Source organism: Macaca mulatta, chromosome 4 (assembly GCF_049350105.2).
Source record: "Macaca mulatta isolate MMU2019108-1 chromosome 4, T2T-MMU8v2.0, whole genome shotgun sequence".
Lineage (NCBI taxonomy): Eukaryota > Metazoa > Chordata > Mammalia > Primates > Cercopithecidae > Macaca > Macaca mulatta.
In genome coordinates, this window is record NC_133409.1 from 111,844,800 (window position 1) to 111,870,107 (window position 25,308).

The following is a 25,308-nucleotide window of genomic DNA, read 5'->3' on the forward strand; positions in this document are numbered from 1 at the left end:
CTCTACTGAGAATGTAAAAGGTTCTGAAGCTCATCCACGAATGAGTCCACTTACTATAAGTGTCTTAAATTTACAACGTGCAAAAAACTAATGCACCCAAGAATATATCATGGCACCTTGCCCAATGGTAACCACTTGGCAGACTCAAATAATAAGTACCCTCATAGGGAGAAATCTTGCCAAGGGAGAATTTACAACATATTTTTAGAAAGAAATGAGTATTCAATCATTCAATAAAGCAAATCAGAAAAAGTAAGGTTGTCAAAAGAACTCCAGATTATATGCCAGCAGGTTAATAAAATGGTTCTTTTTTTAAAAATGACAAAGAAAAATAAGAGATCCTTTTTTTTTTTTTTTCAAGGCGGAGTCTCACTGTGTTGCCCAGGCTGGAGTGCAGTGGCGCAATCTCAGCTCACTGCAAGCTCTGCCTCCTGGATTCACACCATTCTCCTGCCTCAGCCTCCCGAGTAGCTGGGACTACAGGTGCCCACCACCACACCTGGATAATTTTTTGTATTTTTAGTAAAGAAACCGTGTTAGCCAGGATGGTCTCAACATAGATCCAATTTTTTAATGTCTTGATTCAGCCAGACATGTCAAATGAAATAATTGAATTATGTCAAAATAAAAATAGTTGGTACTATATCGACAGACTATTTATAACTATCTTTAGCATAAATAGAAATTAAAGCTAAATACATCTTTTTCTAAAAAAAAAAAAAAAATTATACCTAGGCTCAAAACAACAGGAGCAGGGAGAGTTATGCTATCTACAATTCTGAAAATTCCCACGTGCAGGATACGGTATTGCACATGTAAGTAACAACTCCTAAGTAACAGAAATATATCTGGATTCTATATAAGCAAAATGCTCCTCAGATTATAATATATAATCCAAAATATTAAACCAAAGATACTATTTTTAGAATGTTTTGAAAAACAAAGTACAATAGAACACAATAAAAGGAAGCATTTCATTGACCAGGCATATTTTAATGGGCTTGAATTTCTTTTTTAAAACTCTAACTAAAGGTAGTAAGATGGGGAAACCAAATATAAAAGTGTTATTCTGTCCTAGAATTGTTTGGCTACTAGGTTTTCCCAACATTCAGTCTCTGGAAGCATTGGCCAATCAGAAAGGGAGGTGAGATATGCTGGTGTTTTACTAAGGTTCACAGTGAGTAGAAAAGAAGGGGGACTTTAGTTCATACCAGTAAATGACATTGACAGTATTCTAAATGGAAGAGCTTCAGCATAAGCAATCTTAATGGTGAAATGAGTTAATATTATTACTCATATCATATGAAGAAAATAATTTATACTATTAATTATTACTACTACATATTCTCCTTTTCTCCTTATGCCTGTGGTATTTTAATCACTTTTAGTCCAACCCCACTGCTTGTAGCAGAGCAAGTTCTCTAAGGGAAGTATGAAGGAAGAAGTGGCCGGGACACCTGCACAGCCCCATGCCCCAGGAGGCAGTGCTTGCTAACCCTTTCTCTTCCTTCTCATTGTTGTCCTCTTCACTTTTAATAAACTTACAATAAAAAGAGATGAGTTACAAGGTGACTTTTTTGTTTTTTGTTTTTTGAGATGGAGTTTCGCTCAGTCCCCCAAGCGGGAGTGCAGTGGCGCAATCTCGGCTCACTGCAACCTCTGTCTCTCAGGTTCAAGTGACTCTCCTGCCTCAGCCTCCTGAGTAGGTGGGACTACAGGTGTATGCCACTATGCCTGGCTAAATTTTATATTTTTAGTATGGACAGGGTTTCACCAAATTGGCCAGGCTGGTCTCAAACTCCTGACCTTATGATCCACCTGCCTCAGCCTCCCAGAGTGCTAGGATTACAGGTGTGAGCCACTGTGCCTGGCCTAGGAGGTGACTTTTAACTTGAAAACTTGGAGTTCTTCATAGAAAAAGTATTCAAATGCTAGTTTTTAAACAAGGAAATATGGTCTGAAAAAGATACGACCTGTCTTCCAATGGCCTTTCCATTCTAGTGTTTCCTAATATATTACACTAAAAGTTAACTATAAATTATGTACTTTAAAATATAAAGTATTGATTGTCAGTATAAGGTTCCCAGGCCAGGGAAGAGGAAGGGAAAATCCTTTGCCAAGACCCTCCCCCGATTTCTTTATAAGATGATTTCACCTTTAAAGAATTCCCAGAGTATAAAGGGCAAAAACACGTTTACAAGGAGGCCCCAGCATAACAAGTGCCTGTTTTAGAACAGATTGTGTCAGAAGTGTAAGAGATCTAGAAACTTTTTCCCACTAAAAAAAAAAAAGGCAAGAAAAGTAGGTATTCGATACTTAACTGCCCTCTTCATAGACCACTGTCTGAGAATCTATTTTCTACGTATAGGTTTGCCAGCTTTAAAATACTGATTGTCAGTTATTCCTACCCTGGTATCCAAAATATCCATAAGCAATATATGAGCATCCATTCCACTACAATTTCTGAAAATTCACTAAAGCAAGAGCATTTTTAAAAAACAACTTTAAAAGATACATTTGCATACCTTCTTTTTGATGGATTTATTTTTAAATAGCTGAAAACAAAGCAAATTCTTTGGAGCCCATGGCAATTACTTTTTCCCATGTCCACTTGAGAGAAATGCCATAGAGCTAAAGAGAAAAACTAAACCATTTCTTAGATTGAGTAAAATATCATTAATTGTTGACACATATCTAAATTATTTCAGTATATTTAGAAGGCAAAGAAGAAAGGGAGAAGGAAAGAAAAGAAAGAGATAATGAGGAAAAGAAAAAAGGGGGATTCATCTTTAAAATGTCCATCCAGATAAATTATATTACCCTTCAGAATACAGGGCAACTAAAGATTGAGGTGCTCAGGATTCGGGGATCTTAAAAGTTCACAGCCAGCATGAGATGTCACTAGACAACTGGCAGTCTGATGCTCACACCCCTGAGCCTAGAACAGTTGACACAGGATCCCGGGCCAATGCCAGGGATCTGTAGGTCAGCAATCATGTCAAGATGCTCTGATTCTCCACAAACCCAGCTTCTTTCCCAAACTGCGGGGAGGTTGGTCTGCAGTGACTTATCTAGTATTTTGCTGTACTCCTGGCTCACAGTGTCTCCTGGTCTAGGATCTTCTAATCGAAGTCCCATGAGGCACATATTTCTGTGCTCTCTGACTCTCACCCCTGAAATAGAGCTGGTGTGGGGCTGAGGATGTGGGAAGGACACAGCACACCCAGCAACCCCCAGGGCAGTTTTCAGTATGCTCCTCAACCTCTGAGATGGTGTGCAAAGCACAGGGAAATGTACTGCCCCTCACATTTCTCTACAAAAGAGAAAGAGAGGGAGGGAAATGGCTGGGGTGTGTGATCAGGTTTCGAGCAGAAAAAGACCGTGCCACTTAAAAAAAAAAATTCACCATGTAGATTCTACAAAGAAAGAATTTCCAGTTAAGAAATATCTACTGAGACCACTGGGCATGGGGTGGGTTGGGGTGGGGTCGGCAGTAGGGTTAGGTTGGAGGTGGGAAGGGAACAGATGAAGCTCCTCCTGCTAGCTGTTTTCTCCCATTCCTGGGGACATCCATCTTTAAGCAAACATGGATGTGTAATAATGCTTAAGAATCTACGTTCATTTCTTTCACAAAATGAGGAGAATGCCTATTCTAAAATAACACCTTTATTCTGGAGAAAACAAACACCTCCAAAAAAATTCTAGAAGATTTTGAAAGGAGAAAATATAGACACACAACTGCATTCATTTTGATCTTCCACACAAAGATCAGGTGAAGAAATCTATGCAGCTATACATACTAGGACCTGTTGTACACCACCCCCATAACCCCATAGAAAGAAAAAAAAACTGTTTTCAAAATAGAAGCAGTATTCCACTATGAAAACAAAACAATCACATGTGACTACTGGAAATGTTAGTGTTACACAGAGTCCTTTAAAAATAAATCACAGCCAAAGTTCCAAAAAGTACAGAAGCGTGAAACAGAAAATAAAAATGACTGAAGGGTGATGATGGGAGCCTACAGCTCCATCCTCACAAGGATGGCAGCCCTGGACGTCGCTGCAAAGGTCACAGGAGGACAGCTTCGCTTCAGAGTTGTAACTTCTCACCGCCTGTCTCCCTGTTCAAAGAAGCAGACATCAGTTCACACGGCTCCCTTGTTTAGAAACCTTGACTTTGCCAAAACATAAGAGCATTTCGATACACTTTTCTGAGTTTTCCATTCTTCACCTAATTTTATTTTTCTTTACAAGAAACAACTGAAATGTCCAAGAATGATCCAAAATACTAACCAAATCCAAAAGAGAAACAATGCATTCAGTCCAATCTGTCTACCACCAGCAGTTGGCCAGCATTAAAAGACAGCAAATAGACTGCAGCTGCACACTGCAATCAAAAGCACCACTTTCATCTCTTACTGCATCAGGGAGAATTTTCAGTTGAGGACTGTTTAACCTCCTCAAGAGTTTATTTTAGGATGACATTCTCTATGCACTCAAATCAAATTCTAATCATTAGAACTACTGAAAAGAGGCATTTACCCTGGGCTCTAGTAAAAAAATGCATAAATATGAAGGGAAGACTGCCTATGCAATACCTTGTTTTAAAACATTGAGCATATAGTATCTAAAAGCTAACATGAAAAAACTACATAAAGTACCTATAACACCACAGTAAACTCACTGTAAAACATAAATGAGTTTTATAATGTTTTAAAAACATATTCTATTGTCAAATTTATTCATGATTTTTCAGAGACTGTTGTCCATATCGTAAATGTGTTTCGGGATTTTTTAAAATGGGTTGGAAGGTTTAGCTTATTCTGATCTTTCCCATATTTTCATTTTAAAATGGCCTCCTCATAAGTAAGTTGTTTTCCATAAAAATTTGCATAGATTGAATTATTTTTGTTTCTCAAATGTTTAAAATGTTCCCCATGTACCCAAGAAATATAAGTTGGGGAATTTTGCAACTAAGTTAAGTAATAAAGTTGGATAACTAGTTACTGTCATTGGGTCTCCACAGTGTATTCCATCCGTCCACTAGGAAAAAAGTGTCACATCACTGTTTCCCAAATGTCCCACAAGAACCTGGGTGAATCCTCTTCCTCAGCGCCAACAGGAGGCAAAAGACAAGAGGAACTGGCTTGTTGACTAAGAGGAGAGAACTGGTGCTACATCTTAGTCTTGAATACTCTCTGAAGCACTAATAACAATGGGAACTAGTTCATCTCATTTAAAGTGTAATTATCTACAACGACCTAACACATAAAAATGCTCATGCGTCTCATGCATTGTGATGATTCTGAGCCACCACAAGTGCTTATTCAAAATAAGACATATTACAATTAGAAACATTAGGCCAGAGATCACATAGAAAAAGTCACTCTGACTGAACATGGATTCGTCCTATTAAACTTGGGCCATCTCCAGACCAGCTCTCTCTTTTTACATCCTAAATTTCCATCATTTTATAAAAATGAGTTACCAGAAAAATCAAAGAAGCTCAAGTTATTCTCCAAACAGGCTATATTTTTCTTGATGCACTTTTAAAAACATGTTATCAAGGGTAGGTTTCAGCAAAACACCAGAGTCCCTTGATAGAGAAACAGTTAACTCCAGCCAATGCTACTGCATTGCAGATGCTGTTCATGTTCTCTCCTGAAGAAGTCCCATTTTATTTATTATTTGTTATTTATTTATTTACTATTCAAGGGTACATGTACAAATTTGTTACAAGGGTATATTATGTGATGCTGAGGTTTGGGCTTCTATTGACCCTGTCACCCAAATAATGAACATAGTACCCAACAGAGAGTGTTTCAGCCCTTGTTCCCCTCTCTCCCTCCCCACTTTTGAAGTCCCCAGTGTCTACTGTTCCCATTTCTATGTGCATGTGTACCCAATGTTCAGCTCCCACTTATAAGTGAGAACATGTGATATTTGGTTTTCTGTTTCTGCATTAATTCACTTAGAATAATGGCCTTCCACTGCATCCATGTTGCTGCAAAAGATATAATTTACTTCTTTTTTACAGCTGTATAGTATTCCATGATGTACATGTACCACATTTTCTTTATCCAATCCACAGTTTATGGGCAGCTAGGTCAATGCCCTGTCTTTGCTATTGTGAATTAGTGCTGCAATAAACATATGAGTGCAGGTGTCTTTTTGGTAGAACAATGTATTGTCCTTTGGGTATATACCCAGTAATGAGATTGTGGGAACAAATGGTAGCTCTACTTTTAGAAGAACTCCCATTTTAAAGCTGGAACCAGATGGAATGGGTGCTTGGAATAGAAGCAATACCTTGCAAATGAAACATAACTGGACTCTCTATGTCAATTTTTCTTTGTAAAGTTTTAATTGTGAGAGTTAAAAACCTAAAACATGAAAAAAAAATATCGTGTTTAAATTTCATATGCTAAAACCTATCATGTGACCCTTGTAAATTATCAATAGTCTTCACTGAAATGGGATGCTCACTTCCTGCCTCCCCACCGCCTATACTTCCTCCTACCAAATCCTGCCCTCGCCACAGAACCAATCCAACAGATGGTCACTTCCAATAAGTGAACGAATGCCTGGCTTAATTTCTAAAGTATTAAGAACTCCAGAGCATACTTACTTGGCTCATAGTAATCCACTATGGACACTGAAGCATCTTGGGTATTTGAAACTTTAAAGTTTCTCACAGCAGGAATATCAACACAAAACTGGGTTTCATTTACCTTGAGAAATGCAAAACAGTCTTAAGGGGTTGGCACACTGTGTGTTCATCATTAAGTAAAGACATTTCTTTTTCTTACCATTTTAGGAAACAGAGACTAACACTTAAGGAGGATTTCTACATGTCAGATACTGCAGTAAGTACTTCCTATGAACTATGTTATTTAACTTGTAAAACAATGCTTACAAAAAGGTATTGTTCTTAGTTCCATTTTGCTGAATGGGATACTGAGAATTAGAGTGGTTAAGTAAGTAGCAAGCCTGAGGGTGCATGTTCCTAGATCTCCTGTCTCAGATGGTGTACCCCACCCCCAGTTACTACTAATGGCTCACAGCAGCCTCCTTCTCCTGGGAATCGCCCTCAGTTCATGCAAGCCCTGTTACCCAGTACGTGAGGTAACTAAGATGGGGCTGTACTCCACAGCCAATGACTGAGATGGGGTACACAAGGCCAGCCTCTCTGTCTCCAAGAGGAATAGATTTGGCCAATTTGGCAAACAACACTCGTTAAAGAATCAGAAATTAGTAAATTCCTTCAAACATTCCCTTATTTGCCAATAGTAGTAAATGAAAAGTCAAACTGACCACTCAAAGAGTGCTGGGCACTCAAATTAAAATAACCATTAACAAGAGCATCAAAGATAGAAGACAAACTCCAAAACCAATTACACTACTAAATTAAAACCTTAAATTTGTTTTTTAAGTTCCAAATCAGGCCCATGGCTTTCGAGCAGTGATTAATGTAAGATAATTCCTAAAGAGCAAAAGAATCTAGAGACTGTTATTTAACATTATATTGAGACTGAATTAGTTTTAACGGGGCTTGAACCAAAGAGGTTTTGAAGTGCTAAAACAAATGAGAACATTCAAGAACTGTCTTTTTAAAAGTACATATTTAGCAATATATTTCTGATTCATACTTAGCAAAACTGAAATAAGAAACATCAAACCCACCCAGGTAATATGAAATCCTTAGAATACTATGAACTCAATATCAATTCAACCTATGAAGCTCATATAAATGCTATAAGAAAAGAATAAACTTACATACCACCAGTTTTGAGACATACCAAGCAGAGTCTGGAATTCTTCACTTACCTTCACCTACACATTGTATTCACCTTATTCTCGAATCAGTAGTAGTCATTCAGCGATGGAAAGAGTACATGAAGGTTATGTAATAATTCTATGTCGAGATCAAATCTCTGAGAATAATCCTCCATGATTTAGCACGTAATTTTTCAAGGTAAGAACATTAACCCCTTCAAGGTTTGTTAGAAGCTTCATGGAAGAATTTTAAAATGTGTAATGAAGGCATTCGTCTTCCAGCCAGGCATCGCGGCTCACATCTGTAATCCCAACAATTTGAGAGGCCAAGACCAGAAGATCAGTTGAAGCCAGGAGTTCAAAACCAGCCTGGGCAACAAAGTGAGACCCTGTCTCTATAAAAAAAATTCTCATGAAATTATCTAGGCAAGGTGGCATGCACCTGTGGTCCCAGCTACTCAGGAGCCTAAAGTGGGAGGATCACTTGAGCTCAGGAGTTGGAGGTTGCAGTGAGCTATGATTGCACAACTGCACTCCAGCCTAGGCAATTCCCTGAGGCAAAGAGGCTCTCAAATTCAGATCTAGACTGAACTGTTTTAATAATAATATGGAAATTTCTATGTATTTCACATCTGGCATGAAATAAAGATTTAGTTACGAAGACCTGCATCAGGCTCGTCATTAACAGCAACTCTCTAAACTGATTTTATAGTTATGTCTTTCTAATGGAGATAAGTATATGGTTGCCATGTTAAACTCATTCAGGGACACAAAAACTTGAAATAACAATGACTTAAAGAAAACATACTTAAAGTAAGGTAGACATCCGAACACAAAACATAGTAGCTTTGTCAACAGGTTACCTTATGTTTTCCTACTTACAGAATCTAAATAGAGGTTGAGTTTTCCATGATCATATTCCACTTTCTTCACTGTCTCGCTCAGAGGAATTGTGTCTGAAGGCACCATAAAGCCACTTAGTAGATTAACTTCCATAAGAGCCATGCCACTCCTAGCTGGGCCCAAAAACCTAAATCAAAGAGGGGGAGATGAATGAAAACTCCTCAGGAAAAACCCACAGCTGTTATCAAATTATCTTCATACAAAAATCAAACCCACCAAATGTTATTCCAAATACTGTTTGAGTTCAAATAAAATTCACTATAGAGAATTTTAAAACAGGTTATCGTTTTCTTACATGTGTGGTAATCTTATAACTTTCAACCATATAAGGAACAATGATACAACAATGTGTTCATCTGACAGATAGTGTACAATGCCTGCAGTGTAACAGGCTTGTGCTTATAAACTGTGACAGTACAACATACATCCTTTCAACAGACAACTCTATTTTCTAGCAGTGATTCCAAACCGAATTGCACTTTTTCTTTTATCAAAAGTTGACAGCACCAAACTTCCAAGAAAGCCAGGCCCTGAGAAGGAGGCATCACTTGACCACTTAGTGATAGTCCCATCCAAGTTCTTAGCAACCTTTTATTCATCTGGTTTTAGAAACTTCAGACCAGTAGGGAAAGGCCTTCCCTTTGTTCTCCCATATACTTGAAGAACATTTTGTGTTTTCTTTGGACACCATGAGGGAATTACAAGCCTTGGAAAGTTTTATTACACTGCATCCTTCTCTCACCCTGTTGTACATGATGTGAGCATCAGAGGATCCGGGCACCAACAACATTTTATCTCCTTACAAATAAATATTTTTCTAAAATGAATTGATGGCAAGAGTTTTTCATTTGGAGCAGAAGGAGCCCAGCTAAGTGAGTATGGAAAGATGTTTGCCTCCAATTTAAAAGGATCATAGCATTAAGTTAGTACCTGTTGTCCTTTTAAACGGCAAAAGCAAGAAGGGCTGTTAGAAAAACCTTGCTTTTTAGAGCAGAAAACCTATGCCTGCCAAACATGACTGATTGAAAAGCCATAGAGTACAACTGCTGACTTCAGCCAGTTCTGCAATCCCAAGCAACTGAAACCATCTGCTGGCAATGCACTGAGCCAAAGTAGATGTTATTAAGAACTAATAAATGGATTGAAACTAGAGGTGTTTGCATATGAGAAAAAATATAGATGAGAAAAAGCAGTCAATATGCTTAAACATTTAAAAGCACAATGCAGATTATACTTTTGGTACATATTAAAAGTACCTTGGTTGATCTGATCTCTCTACCAGCCTGGGGCAGAATTTGTTAAACTATCATGCCACACAGAAAGCCTGGTATGAGGTAAGGTCTTGGACCCTGTTGATAGGATAAAGTGTCTGAAATATCAGGTAATCTTTTTTTTTTTTTTTTTATACTTTAAGTTCTAGGGTACATGTGCACAACGTGCAGGTTTGTTACATGTGTATACTTGTGCCATGTTGGTGTGCTGCACCCATCAACTCGTCAGCACCCATCAACTCGTCATTTCCTCTTTTTTATAATGTGCTGGTGAAAAAATACACTTAAATATTATTTGTCTTTCATACCAGATTTTTCTCAGAAAACTAGTAGCAGCATTTAAACCCTTTTTATGAAACCCCTACCCTCACATGAAAACAGTTCCCTTCTTCAGGCTCTACCTACCACCCAAACTCTGTTGTCCATCTGATTCCTGATGCTTAAGATTGGAAATCCTGCATTCTTACATGAACCCCTATAAATGCCGAGGTATCTTCATAGTCTGAATCCTGGCTCCACCTCATTTTCCTCATGTTTCTTCACCTGATGTCTCTTAAGAGGTAAAAGTCTCCCTCTCATAACTCCATGAGGGTCTTCTTCTTTGCCCTTTTCAAAATTGGAATTTGAGACTTGCTTAGGGGATTGTTTCCATTAATTTCTGTATCCATCTCAAACAGCAAGTTCCACAAGGGCAGAGCTTGTGTCTTTTTTGGCTTACAATTACATTCCCACACCTGACACACAGACACCATGCCTGGCACATAGTAGAGGCTCAACCAATACTTGCTGAGGGAATAAATAAATGAATGAGAAAAGCAGGAATAGGCAGGGCACAGTGGCTCATGCCTGTAAGCCCAGCACTTTGGGAGGCCAACGCAGGAAGATCACTTGAGGTCAGGAATTTGAGAAAAGCAGGGATAATAATAACACATACTTTACAGAGTTACTGTAAGAATTAAATGATATGCATGTAAAAGTGTTTGGTGCGGTGCCTGGCATATAAGTTTGTAATCACTGTAGGTTGTTATTGTTTATTATAATAATAATAATAATAATAATAACTTGAAGTTGTTATTCTATAACAGAGACCAATTGGAAGACTAGTAAAAAATAATTGGAGTCCCACTTTCTTCTCAGCTGAAAAGGATGCCACTGCAGAGATTCTGATATCCTCTTACTGCTGGCCCAAAATGCCCAAGAAGGTGAAGAATGGGACAAATGTGGGACATTTTACCCCAAAATCATGAACAAGAAGGTCTAAAGATAAAGACAGACAGTAGCGGTAATGGTGGAGACTGGGTCCAGGCAATGGCTGTGAAGGCTGGCCACCTGGATGAACACCCAGAGATGACCTTGAAGAACATCTGCCAGCTCAGGACCACACCAGGGACTTCTAGTTCAACAATAAGCTCAGTGAAACCAGGACACTATGGGATATTTTAGAAGAGCAAACAGCAGCTCCTCAATGCCAGAGCATCTTTAAGTCCCAGCTCAAGACCAAATAAGGCAGATGTAACAGAATAGATTCACGAAAGAAAAAAATGTGAAGCCTCTATTCAAAAACTTTCACAAGGAGTGTGCTCAAATTCCTGTGTGCAGTGGAATGACCAAAACTCTGCAGCTTCCCAGTCTTACTGTGAAGTTGGTAGGGTTGAGGTAGAATCCTTTTTCTTTATTACTTAACAAGATTCTCAGATGCTTTGGATATAGAACAATTTAAGAGTCAACTTAAAAAGTACTCCCAGAAGCTTCAGCTGTTAAGTGTCTAATTATCCAATATGAGAAACTCCTATACTGGAATATTTTCAATGTATATAAAAAAAAACCTGTCCTCTTGATTGAATTTGCATGTTATCATAAAGTTTTGGGTTAAATGCCTAACAGTTAAAGTTCAGTATGAACCTGAAATAATTATTTCAACAGAAAAATAACTCATAACAAGAAATAACCATTCTAAGTATTAAATATGATTTCCTAAATTAGACCTGAGTTTTATTAATTTATATACACACTGTTCTATTCAAATTTGTTATACATTCAGGGAAAACCTGTAAATAATTTTTGTATGCATCTAATAAATGCTTGAATATAATTAGTAGTATTTCTAGTTTGTAATCTGAAGTGTAGTACATAATTGAATTCTTTGTTCAATATAACTTCTTATATCTATATAGTTAGACAACTATAAATAATTAAACCTTCAAGTCTATTTTCTAAAGGAAAAAAAGGAGAGAGACCTAAGCAGACACTTACCTTGTACACACATTCAAATCCACATGATTGAGATCATCTTTATTTTCTTTTACAGCAACATCTAAATCAAAGGCTTCTTGATTTTGGATAGATCTTCGTCTTCTAGAAGACCCAGAATCCTTCACATTATATACAACATTGAGCTGTAAAAAAATAAACTAGCATAAATAACAAATTGGACATAAACTTCTATCATTATGCCTTCTAAATACTGTATTAGGTAATGATTCTCTTTGGATGGACCCAGTAAGATTTTTAATCTTCAAACTAGAAAAAAAAATCAATTTTACTTGCTAACAAAGTATCACTATTAACAAGTAGTATTACAATTTATAAAATTATTTTTAACATTGTTAGGTAATATTCCAAAACAAGTACAATAAAACACCATGGGCGATATTTGGGGATAATGTTTTGTCAAAGAGGGTAAACATTCCCTTGAGGAAAAAACCATCTTGAGAGCATTCACTAATTTCTAAGGAAATTAGTTGCCCAAATGGAGTCATTTCTCTCTAACTAGAACTTCACAAACTCTCAGTAGGATAAATCAAAACTAAAACATTGAAGAGCCTTAGCTGAACATTGCTGAGGATTCTTTTTGTTCATACAACGTTTGTCAAAGATGATAAAATAAATGACAGCTTTCAGGTCAACTGGGTCTTTCTCGGCATCTACTCTGTACCCACCACTGATGTTAAAGGTGCTGTAGACATAATGGGAGAGCCTGAGGACCTGCGTCTTTCTCAAAGGGATCCTAAATCAGAAGCTTAGGCACGTACTCAAAACTTCCTAGTCCAGTCTCATCCCCGGATGGATTGCAATCTACTTAAATGTTTTACCTCATCCCCTTTTTTATAACAAGGTTCGTAAAGCTTACTGTTACTTTGTAAGGTTGTGTTTTCTTTTAACTTATACCTAACACACATACACATATGCACATGTGCATACACACACACACACCTCAGAACTAACATCTAATGTCCCTCATGGATTTGCACACTTAAAAAAGTCCTCTAAGCCTTCATTTTTCAAATCTAAAAGTTGCAGTCTTCTTATTCTGCCACAATCCAAACTCATATAATCTGTCATCCACTTGATCCTTCTGGTTATCTTACTTTGGACATTTGTCAACTCTTCCTTAAAGTATAACGATTAAATTATAGAATATTCCTGAAGCAGTTGAAGAATAGTCTCATAAAATTGGAGAGATGCTCTCTATTATTTCCATCATTCCCCTTTCAGTGGCATGCAATTATCCCTTTAGAGACCAATGCTATCAGGAAACAAACAAGGACTACTCTATTTGTCTCTCGGGTCATAATTAATGCCCATCCATAACTAAGTATTAGGGTTTACATTTGGCAATAAAGCTCAACTGCTCACTCAGGGAACTTTAAAAGATCTTGCAGTTTATTTCCAACAGTTTAATATTTTATTACCCAAAAGAGGGTAATATTTACTACAAACTCATGAGTTTTCTTTGCCTTCCTTTTTCCAGAGCACATATAAAAATATCAACTGTAAGAAATCTCAATACCCATTTCTGGGTGTCCAACTTCTTTGTAATTTTTTTTCCTCCCTCATGAGAAGTGCCTACTGGTTCCTTCCTTTTGTTTTCTGCATTATGAGATTGACATGGGATTGATGAACATTCTGACCAGCAAGTACCACATTCACCCCTGTGTGCTTCAAGCCTCAAGTAAAACATCACTTGGTTTCAGTAATTTCTCTACATTTGGTTTATCAAAAATGAATTCCAACCAACTTGGTGATTTAAGTACATATAGTTTTTCAATTTTATCTAGAATACACAGCATATTTACTTTTAGATTTACTCTTGGATTGCAAGACAGTTTGAGAATGAGAATTTTCCCATGGTCTTTGTTAGTAAAGATCGAAATAAATTGTTTACTTTCTCTTTCTGACCTTTTCACTAAATACCATTCCTTTTCACTGTGATCATTTTTCCTTTAGTTTTAAAAAATGTGTACTGTATTCTGAGTGTAATGCAAAATAATCTTAGAATTATTTGGAAGTTTCTAAATTATACCTGCTTAGCAAAGTATACCTGCCCTACTCAGCAAGTATATCTGCTCTCTCAACTAGAATGATAGTGCTGGTTTTTGAAAAAAGTACTTTTTCTCCATAATAGCCATTTTTTTCCTTTCTCAGTAAGTGTTTCAGTGTTTTTGTTTGGTTGTTTGGTTGTTTGTTTCTACCTAAGCACGCAACCATTTTGGGTCCTATCACATATTATCTTGAGGTTCTAATGAGATGATTTTAAAGTCCTCAATATTTTTATGTACTATTTAGTGTAATGATTATCTTATTCAGTATTTTTCATACTACTTCCATTTTTATTGTAGCTCCCGCTGTACCATAAAAATGTAGATTTCTTTAGATTTTCTTTCTGTACCAGAGGATTGAACATAATTATGCTCTAATTGTTATATTTACTATTATATGAGATTTTATTAATTTTAAAGGGACACAATTCCTCCCCTCAAGTCAGTAATTCTACCATGTTGACTTTCATATTCTCAGATGAATATTAAGAAATTGTAAGTAAAACATGTATTTGTTATCAGGAATCACATTGGAGGACATTAACCCTCACTTCAAAAAGCAAATAATATCCAAGAAATATTTTTCAAATAGAAAATCAATCTATATAATTGCTCTCTATTCACTGGCTGGCAACATCTCTAATACTTTTTATTAAAGACTGATATATCTTGCTTAAGTCATAGATGTAAATTATTAAGAATTATATTCAAGTTATCTAAGATTTAGCAAAGCCCCAAACCAAATAATTATTATAAAAAGTCATATTTAACTTAAAAAAATAAGCATCATTACATACCTGACAAATAGCAAATCCAAAACCAGTTGCGGAAATATTAACTGCAGTTGGCTGTACCACAGCAAGCTGAATCAAGGTGAAAAAAAGTGAATGAGGCTAATTTTCCATATGTAGATCCTTCCAAGTAGCACAACAGATCAGTCCTATCCCTCATTAGGAGCAGAAGCAATCACTGACAGCACTAAAAGCTTTATACTGTCTCACATATCAAAAGCTATGGGTCAAATAGGTAAGCAAGGTGATGGAAGGAAAAGTGCACACTCCCCAAGCTCCCTCACCTCTGCTCATGGGAGGGCACATTAGTGCTACTGACAAGTCTGTCCTCCTATTGGGGTTGAAGCATAAAAGACAAGAAACTAAAGTCATCTCCCTCCCCTGACCTCCCTTAATCAAGGCTTAATCCCCTGGCTTTCCCAGGAGCACAATAACACATTGTCTATGACTGTGCCTAACTTTATTCCTTCTTTTCCTTTATCATCACCACTCTTCCTCACTTTCCAGAATTGAAGTTATCACCTTCATCCATTGTACTCAACCTCCCACAAATTTATCAAGGGAATAAAGTTAAGAACTAGCATATTCTTTTATTCCAGTTAAAGTAAGAATACTGGTTCTATCAATTCTCCTAAGAAGACATGTGGAGCAGCTGAAAAGAACATGGTCTTTGGAATGATGAGTTCAAACCCTAGCTCAACTGTTACTAGTAACATGATCTTGAGCAAGTCACTTAACCTCTCTCAGCCTCGGTTTTATCATATGTACGACAGGGATAAATGTACTTACTTCTTAGAGTTACTTTGAGAAGTAAATGCAATAGAATATGTAAAGTAATCTAGCACAGTACCTATGAAGAACAGAAACGCAACAGGGTTCTATGTTCATTCCTTTCTCAATGTTACAGTGCCCGTGTTTTCTCCTGTTCCACCAATCTTTCCAAAGTTCCCTGCCCTTCCAGAGCTCAGCAAATTCAACCAAAGGAGGGCACCATTTCTCCCTATTCCTCTACAGAGCTCTGGAAACAAGTCTTTGTTGAAATCAACAGATTACAAATAAAGCAGTATTCCAGCATAAAGAATTGTCTACACTGATTTTTAAATAACTGCCCCTTGTGCACACCTCTGCTGTCTGAAGGAGCAAGCGGTTGTGTGTGTCAATCAGAAACTTTATAGGACTTGGTGCGCTAGGCCCCGTCACAGTCACTTGGATATTTGTCCTTTCTGTAATCATTAGGGCTGCAAATTCAGACAGAGCTTTTAAAGCCACAATGGTATCCTGTTGAGGGAAAAAAAACATTTGTACATATAAGTATATGTCAAGGTCTTCAAAGAGTAAATTTAGTAGTGTTTTGTTGCTGGACATTCAATCACCTTCCTTCACAGCAGAATGCTCCCTGACTCATATTTGAATCTCCTTGGCCTAGAGTACAGGAGAGGCTCAGAAAATGTTTGCTGAAATGTTTCATAGTTTTTAGTGTACAGATCTTACTGATTTTTGTCAGATTAATCCCTAAATAGTTAACATTTTATGCTACTTTGATTTGAGTTTCCATTGCTCATATATACATACAATGGATTTCTGAACATTGATTTTTTATACCACAATGTTACTAAACTCACTTGTTAATCCTAGTAGCATTTTTGTAATCCCACTCAATTTTGCACATAAATGAACATATTATCAATAAATTAAAAGTTCCAGTTTTTCCTTTCCAAAAAGAAGAAAAGAAAATAGAAAATATTTGCTATATGGAACTGAACATCTACTCTTGTATCAGTTACCACAGATGAAAAATGGCAAATGTAGATGGGGAACTGGTTTATTCCATATAAATATCAGATATAAAGTTCATAATAATGAGGAGAAAAAAATTAAAATCAGTGAATTTAGCCTTTTGCTTAAGTTACTAAACTTTGAAACTACAAAGTAATTTTAAGAAATCAAGGAAAAAATGCAACCAAATACTTAAATATATATTTTAATACATGATATATAATTTATATATATTATAATATATACTATATTTTATTTTTATATTTTATTATATTAAATATTTATATTATATATAATTTTATATATACACATTTTTACATAATTTTTAATATAAATTTTATATATAATTATATAATAAAATATATTTTATATTTTATTAGATATATAAAATATATCTAACAAGAAATATATATTATATATATTATAGTTTAAAGGGAAAAAACTATCATCTCTCACCTGAGTAGATGCAAAACCACCCAAGCTATTTCTTTGCCTGCTTAGCCACCTCATAATTGGGATTCCCTCAGAAGCCTGAAATTGTAGGAAGTGTGAGAGCAGTGCATAGGCTGCCACTTCAATATCCAGGGAGCGTGGCTGCCAGGAATCAGAAAGTTTGGACTCTGATGACACCCAGAATTGCATGCCTCCTACAAGAGAAAAATAAAAACATTCTGATCAATTATCCAGAAAAATTACATTTTATACAATTAAATATTCCTACTCTGGTCCAAGTTGTGCTTAACTAGCATAAAAATACATCTATTTGTATACATGTATTTATTTATGCCAAACATGTATTTATCACAAACACACACACACATTCATATGTATACATGTGCCTATGTGTCACTTTTTTAAACTACTACAAGTTAAGTACATCTTATCCAAAAACCTTGGGGTCAGAAGTGTGTCCAATTTCTGTTATGTTTGAATTTTTGGAATATTTACAGAATACATACATTCCAAAATCTGAAATGCTCAAAAATCTGAAACTTTTTGAGCACTGATATAATACTCAAAGGAAATGCTCATTGGAGCATTTTGGATTTCAGATTTTTGGATTAGGGATGCTCAACATATATATTTATAAATTTTCATCCTTTTCCCATTGCCTACATTTGAGGATGTTTTCATGAAAATAATTTTCCTAAGAGAAATTCCATACGTTTGGCTCAAGGCTAAATAGCTATAAATAAAAGGAAAAAAATAATATATTCCAGAAGATAATATACATTACTTATCTGACCAGGCCATCCCCAAAATATTTTAGGACACATTGAAAAGAATCCTATTCTGGGAATCTGCCATTAACTAGCTCTACTATTCTGGGAAGACTCTCCTATTTTCATTATCTGAAGGTTGGTGTTATGAGTTTGAGGTTCAAGCCCCCAAGAAAAAAATTAGGAACCCCAGCTAACTCAACAACCTTCCTAGAGATAATTCTGCTCTAGCCCCCAGAGGACCATCCCACTTGGTGCCCTCTCTCAAATATTACTATTTAGATGATGACTACACTTAGGTAGAATACTACATAACTACCACTTAGCCAAGCAGACAAGAAAAAATGTCAAAGACTGCTTTAGCCTCTACGCGATAATCTTCTAGTCCCCAGCTTTGGAGTAGGTAACAAGGATTCAATCTAAGTTACTGTTAATACAACATATTTTACAGTCTCAGAAGAAGCCTCTAAACACTTTCCACAATTATCCCTTCTTGAATTAACAGAAATTTGAATCACTGGACATTATCTTATTTCTGCCAACCCACTCACATCTCTCTCTGTTTCTTACACACACACACACACACGCACCTGGATCCCTGTCTACTTCATATATAAAATACACATAATCCACTTACTAGCAGCGTTTTTTGGTATTCACATTTCTTTTAATTAGCATTTTCGTTCCTATTTTTGAGCATTTGCTATGCAGCAGCATTGCACATTAATCCTCACAGCCACTCTAAAATAGGTGTTATTCCCACTGTACAGTTGATAAAACCGAACCTCATAAAGGTAACTTGCAGAACCAGAATTTGAACCTAAGTCTCTCCAGAACCCAAGGTCTTGGAAAACTACAAGGCTGCCAAACCTGAAATGGTATCAGACACTCAAAGGGTAAGTGACATAGGGCATGACATATCTAGAATAAAGAGACACTGAGCCCTGAAATTCTGTAGAAAAAAACCCTGGGGAGACCAGAAGTATTGTGGCCATGTCAGGCCCATCCTGATCTCATTGTGTGTTTTACTTTTCACCAAAAGATGTAGATGTAATCAATTTCAAACCTGGCTAAAAATTTTTCTCACGTAAGTTATATATTTCATAATGCATAACAACCTCAAGTGGGCCCGGCACATTACCTTCTTGTTCTGCTCTCGAAGTCAGCATATTCAAAGCTTCCTTCGCTTTCGGACTCCCCACTGATGACAATGCATAAGCTATAAGAGCTAGAGTATAATTGTCTGAAATTCCTCTGCTGAATTCAGACTCCAAAAAATGGATAGACTCTTGCACATCAATGTTAGGCTTGGAAGAAAAAAAGTATATTTTTTACTATCCAAAGTAACCCATTACCACATATTGAAACAAAAAGTACTTTGAAACATGCATTTAAAAAATAAGTTCCGTGTCTATGAAGCACCTGACCTTGTCCTAGGCAATGAAAATCAACCATGATCATTGACATTTAAAGATTTGCCATGCATTTTGAAAATAATACTTTTTTTCAGTTTTTATAACAGGCATCATTACCTGGAAGAAAAATGTAGAGCTTTTGCTAGTATTTCTCCCACTCAGTATCATAAACTCAGACAAGAACAGCAAACTGCTTGAGAAATATATTTCTTATATTTGATCTCTGTTATTGTGGCTCTAAGTTCAGGAAAAGTTTAGCTTCTACATGCCTAGTAGTAGAATAGGAAAATAGTGGGGGGCCTAATAAAGAGAATGGCTTTGGTGATCTCATAAAATGCAGTAGGCAGTAAGCAGTAACGGTATCAATCACCAGGACAGCTCTGGAGCAAACTTAAGCTCGTCAGCATACCTTTCCATGCACACTCATTCTCATCCAGGCATCCATGCCCATTCAACACACTTTTCAGGGTATGAGTGTTCTCAGCACTAAATTAACAGATATTGTAACTGTTCCATGATGTTTTAGAAATAAAAAAAAATCCTTCACAATCTAAACTTGCTAGAACACATTATCAAATTTTAAATAATTTTCTTTCCCCTCAGAAATTAACTTTTTCAATGATAAAACATGTATTGACTTATCTTACCAATAGCAAGTACAACACATACATTAAAAAGCATTTTTAGAATTCTCTTAGTCATTCTGAAAGAGTGGGTTAATGTTTTTATTCTCAGATTTTGGAACATGGCCACAAAATGCAAAGCAAAAGAGTACTCAAATTCAGATTTCACATGTGCTGTAAAATTGCAACTTGTTAAGTTTCCACACACATATTTGACCCATTAAGACCTACCTTCCTTGTGTTTCCCATCTATCATTTATTAAATTAAAGATGAAATACCTGATACTTTCTATATCCCAGGAGAGAAGTTACAATATAGGCTGTAAGTGTTACTGGACTTTTATTGCCACCTTGAAGCTCACTATGAATCACTCTTCCTGGCTCCCAAAATTCACCGTTGGATTTCTGACGTTCTTTAAGCCAAGTGTATGTTCTGTGTAACACATTCTGATCAATATCTATGTAAGGATCGGCTTCAAGGAAACATCTTAAAACAAAAGCTGACAACCTTTATGAAAAGGGAAAAAAATTACATAAAATGCACTTTATAAGGTCCATCAAATAACACTGAGCAAGCAAAACAACAACACTTTCTCCCCATCAGAAGATTCACCAAAGGGGGAATCACTGAAGATAGAACAAAGGAAAGAAAAAAAGCAAAAAAGAAAGAGCAAAGGGACAAGGGAAGCAACTCTCTCTAGCAGGCAGACCTGGTTTCCACTTGAGCTTGGCCAAGAAATTCCATGTTGACTCAAAAATTTCAGATTTGAAAAGGAATTTAGAAATTATGTAATCCAGCTCCATTATTTTGTAGACTGAGAATTTGACAGTCCAACAGAGTTAAATAAATTGTCCAAGGTTATTCATCTTTGGACTGTTCTAGATATTTACCAAAGAAGAGCTCCGACACACTTCACTCAACCCCAAAGCTGTGGATGAAAAATGTACACATAGTTCACAAGCAAACTGTAGTACTTCAAGCGGGGGAAATATTTTTCTCTCCTATAGAATGGGAGTTAGCCAACGGCAGCCTGTGGGCCAAATCTGCCCGGCCCAAATCTGGCCCTCAAGCAGAATACAGCTCAGGGCCTGTTTATGTGTGTACCACCCCAGCCCCCACCTGCCAAATTAAAAGGAGAAGGAAAAGAAAAAAACAAAGACAGGAAAGAAAGAGGGAGGAGAGGGAGGAAGAGGGAAGAGCATGCAACAGAGACTCTACGTGGCCCGAAATGCCTGAAATACTTAAAATCTGACCCTTTACAGAACAGTTGGCCAGTCCCTGCTACAAAACACTATACTGAGGTAAAAAGAACATCAAGCACTAAAACACTAAAAGGTTTCTATTTATGGTTCTATATCCTGACTCAGGCCAAGGCCAAGAGAAAATGTGAAGCAGATCTGTTTCATGTTATATCAAGTTTCGTGTGGTAAACATTACTAATATTCAATAATATCCAGTTCTCTTTTACTTTGGTTACACAGAGGAATTCACTTTCCTGCCCCAGTGAGGTTAGGCATAGCCACGTGACCAGCTCTGAGAAGGATAAAATGAGTAGAAATGATACATTCAGGATGAAGTCTCTAATTGCCAGTGCTATAGATTCCAGCCTCCTCTTTCCGGGCTGTGGCAAACCTGGAGCCTCCTACTGGAGACGTGGACACGTTGGCAGCTGCAGAGCCCCCTGCTGACCACAGTGGAAAGGCAGCAAGAACAAGAAATCCCTTCACTGTTAATTGCTTAGATTGAGTAGGTTGGTTGTTACTACAGCACTCCTAGTCTATCCTGATTGATACAGTGAGTTAATCTTTTTCTGAGTACAATAGGAAATTGAAGATAAGTACAAGAAGAGAGATTAATCATCCAAAATCAGCCACATAGAGATTCCAGTCTGGAGGAAACTGGCTGTTCATACTTAATTCCATCAGTGTTTGTTTTTCTCACACACACACACACACACACACACACAAAATCTTAAAGAAACTACCTTGACTCCATTAACACAACACTTGCATTAGTCGTGGAAGATTAAGAAAAAAGCTGTGCCACAATCACCCGGCATTTCTAACTGATTTTATCAGCTGCACCATCATCATAAAGTATTTTTATTTCTGTTTCTTACACACACACACAAAAAGATTTATAACTTATCTTTTCTAAATAAAAACATTTGATTTGTTAATGTTTGAAAATAATACTTTAAAAAGAAAATTTCTTTTTAAAGTCAGACTAAGGAAAAAGTAACCTCCCAGTCTACAATATATAGAGATATATCTGTCAATTTCATTCCATGACACAGATTTGTTCAGTTGGCAAAAACACTTACCAAGTGCTCCCAGAAGCGTCATAATTCCCAAAAGCACTGAAAGAGCCGTCTTCCCTCTGATAGAGAAGTTCCCTCTGGTAACCTAAAGACATAAAAATGGACAGATCTTCAAAGTAATCATTAACTTGTAATGGATGAAAGTTTCTAATTATGACTTCATTTTGAGGAAATATGGGCAGAGAGGGGAAAGAAGAAATCAAACCAAGAACTAATATTGAGTAGCTTCTATTTTAAGTGCTGTTGGAAATTTAAAATCCAGGACTTTTCAAGCAAAATGCATAAAATAAAAACTGTGATATCCTGGCCGGGTATGGTGGCTCACGCCTATAATCCCAGCACTTTGGGAGGCCGAGGCAGGTGGATTACCTGAAGTCAGGAGTTTGAGACCAGCCTGACCAACATGGTGAAACCCCATCTCTACTAAAAATACAAAAAGTAGCTGGGCATGGTGGCACATGCCTGTAATCCCAGCTACTCAGGAGGCTGAGGCAGGAGAATCGCTTGAACCCAGGAGGCAGAGGTTGCAGTGAGCCCAGATCGCATCATTGCACTCCAGCCTAGGCAACGAGCAAAACTCCATCTCAAAAAAAAAAAAAAAAACCTGTGGTATCCCAAATTAAAGTAAATTTAAAGATCACCATGGCATAGATGATACTTCTAGCCATTCAAAGGCAAGCAAATTAAAGGTAGACTTTTATTTAACTCTCTAGTGTTCACCATAATTGTTTCAATGCTTAGTAATCTAGAATTGTTTGCTACACAAGAAAAATACTATGTAGGATATCATTAATTAAAGTTTAAGGCCGAAGTAGAAAATAAAAGCATTTTCTATTCTTAGACCAGCAATACAGAGGAGGAAATGCTAAATAATCTAAGACAGTGGCTCTTAAATTTTGGGACCATCGCCAACTGAGGTAAACCAAAAAACCAACTTGCCTGCCTACCCAGCAATTCCATGTTTCCATATATATACATTCAGTGGTGGCAATGAAGCATCATTACAGAAGTAAATTAGGGAGGGGGTTAAGGCTTATATATCTGCATTAATAAAAGCAGATGTGTCATATTTGCAAATAGTTACAAATAAATGATTGCAAATAAAAAGCAGATGTTTCACATTTGCAAAGCAATGCACACAGATCTCAAAGTCCAGTGTGAGTAAACATAGGCCAAACACTAAAGGATTCACCAAACAACCCGCAATAAACTAACTTGCTAAAAATAAAGTTAAGACAGCAATAACTTATCACTAAAAAAGCAAGCATTAGCAGGAACATTTCCAGCTCAAGGAATTATCAACGACTCTCTAATAGCCAAAAATCCTTCTAAAAATTACAGGATTCCACTATTAGCAGAGAAGGGCACACAGCCTGAGCTTTGCAGCACAGCCATGGCAAAGCCGGGCAACCATACTCATTTGTAAAATGTTGAAATCATTCCCCAATGAACTGCAGTAATAAACAAGTTTGACTTTATGAACATCATATTTTAGAAGCATCCAGAACTATAACACAATTCTTATTTGACTAACGAAACATAAGCATTAATGGTTTGAAATTACGGTTAATGTGCTCTCACCTTCAGGTCCCAAATTTCTCCCTGAGTCTTTCCAAAAGAAACCCTAGACTTAAGTATCTGATTTAAGTTACAATAAAACAAAATGCATAAAGAAAAAAAGAAAACAAGATACTCTGTTTCACGGTGATATTTAAAACTTATGGTAAAAGAAATATAAACATTTAAAGTGATGACAGAACTTTGCTCAATTTGAAGAAGGGAGCATTAGATTATACCCTTTATGTTTCTAATTGAATTATTATGGTACAGTAATTAGCCAACTTTCATTCAGCACTCATTAGATGTCAGGAATTGTTCAAATTCCTTTGCAGGATTAACTCAGGTAATTCTCACAAGAACCCTCTGACATAGACGCTATTATTATTCCCTTTTTTGCGGATAATGAGACTGAAACTCAGCGGATACAGACACCATGTGCAAGATCACACCACTGACGGAGTGAAGTTGAGCAGCCAAGGTCTCACTGGCTCCAAGGCCACTGGCTCCTAGTAAATCACAGAGCTCTTCCAATTATTAAACATGATAAAAGAAGAAAAGTCCTCAGTATAGCACCGTTTACATGGAAAGCTCTCAACAAACAATAGGCATTACTCTCTAATAGGTGTAGAGGAAGGCTCTCTAAGCACCAGATGCAATAAAATAAAAACATTGATGCATTTGATTTTTTTTTAAGTTTTTAAACTATTCCAAGGCAAAAAAGACTATAAGCAAGGCTTAACAAATAAATTAAAAGACCATATTTGCAACATATAAGATGGATAAACAGCTAATATCAATATTATACAATTTTTGTGTATGTTTATATGTTATTACATACATGTACATACATATATAAAGAACTTTTTTTATTTTTTGAGACGGAGTCTCACTCTGTCACCCAGGCTGGAGTGCAGTGGCGCGATCTCGGCTCACTGCAAGCTCCGTCTCCCGGGTTCACGCCATTTTCCTGCCTCAGCCCCCTGAGTAGCTGGGACTACAGGCGCCCGCCACCGCGCCCGGCTAATTTTTTGTATTTTTAGTAGAGACGGAGTTTCACCGTGGTCTCGATCTCCTGAACTTGTGATCCACCCGCCTCGGCCTCCCAAAGTGCTAGGATTGCAGGCGTGAGCCACCGCGCCCGGCCATAAAGAACTTTTTAAAAAGTAGGGTAAAGGATAAAAAGTCCTATAAAAATAAGTGAATAAAAGACAAAAGAGATGAGTCACAAAAGACAAAAATATAAAGACAAATTTCAATATAGAAAACATGTTCAACTTCATAATAGGAGAAACTCAAATTAAACCTACACTGAATACCATTTCTCTCCCATC

At 36.8% G+C, this 25,308-nt stretch overlaps 1 protein-coding gene across 3 annotated transcripts in view; it reads right to left on the reverse strand.

The window, feature by feature from the left end:
- Positions 1–1,372: 1,372 nt before the first annotated feature.
- The window catches only part of CD109 (CD109 molecule), a 140,673-nt gene continuing 116,737 nt past the window's right edge, over positions 1,373–25,308 (reverse strand). For 2 of the 3 annotated variants that reach the window (XM_077999751.1, XM_015136746.3), the window contains exons 24-33: positions 22,421–22,502; positions 20,376–20,604; positions 19,200–19,365; positions 17,295–17,485; positions 16,185–16,340; positions 15,069–15,134; positions 12,206–12,348; positions 8,661–8,808; positions 6,631–6,733; positions 1,373–4,123 (exon numbers count right to left, since the gene is read on the reverse strand). In XM_077999751.1, coding sequence (XP_077855877.1) covers positions 3,948–4,123; positions 6,631–6,733; positions 8,661–8,808; positions 12,206–12,348; positions 15,069–15,134; positions 16,185–16,340; positions 17,295–17,485; positions 19,200–19,365; positions 20,376–20,604; positions 22,421–22,502 — 1,460 coding nt within the window. In that variant the 3' untranslated portion in view covers positions 1,373–3,947. Of the gene's footprint in view, positions 4,124–6,630; positions 6,734–7,825; positions 8,081–8,660; positions 8,809–12,205; positions 12,349–15,068; positions 15,135–16,184; positions 16,341–17,294; positions 17,486–19,199; positions 19,366–20,375; positions 20,605–22,420; positions 22,503–25,308 lie in introns of those variants that run through there. The other variant, XM_077999750.1, reaches the window with a different exon arrangement.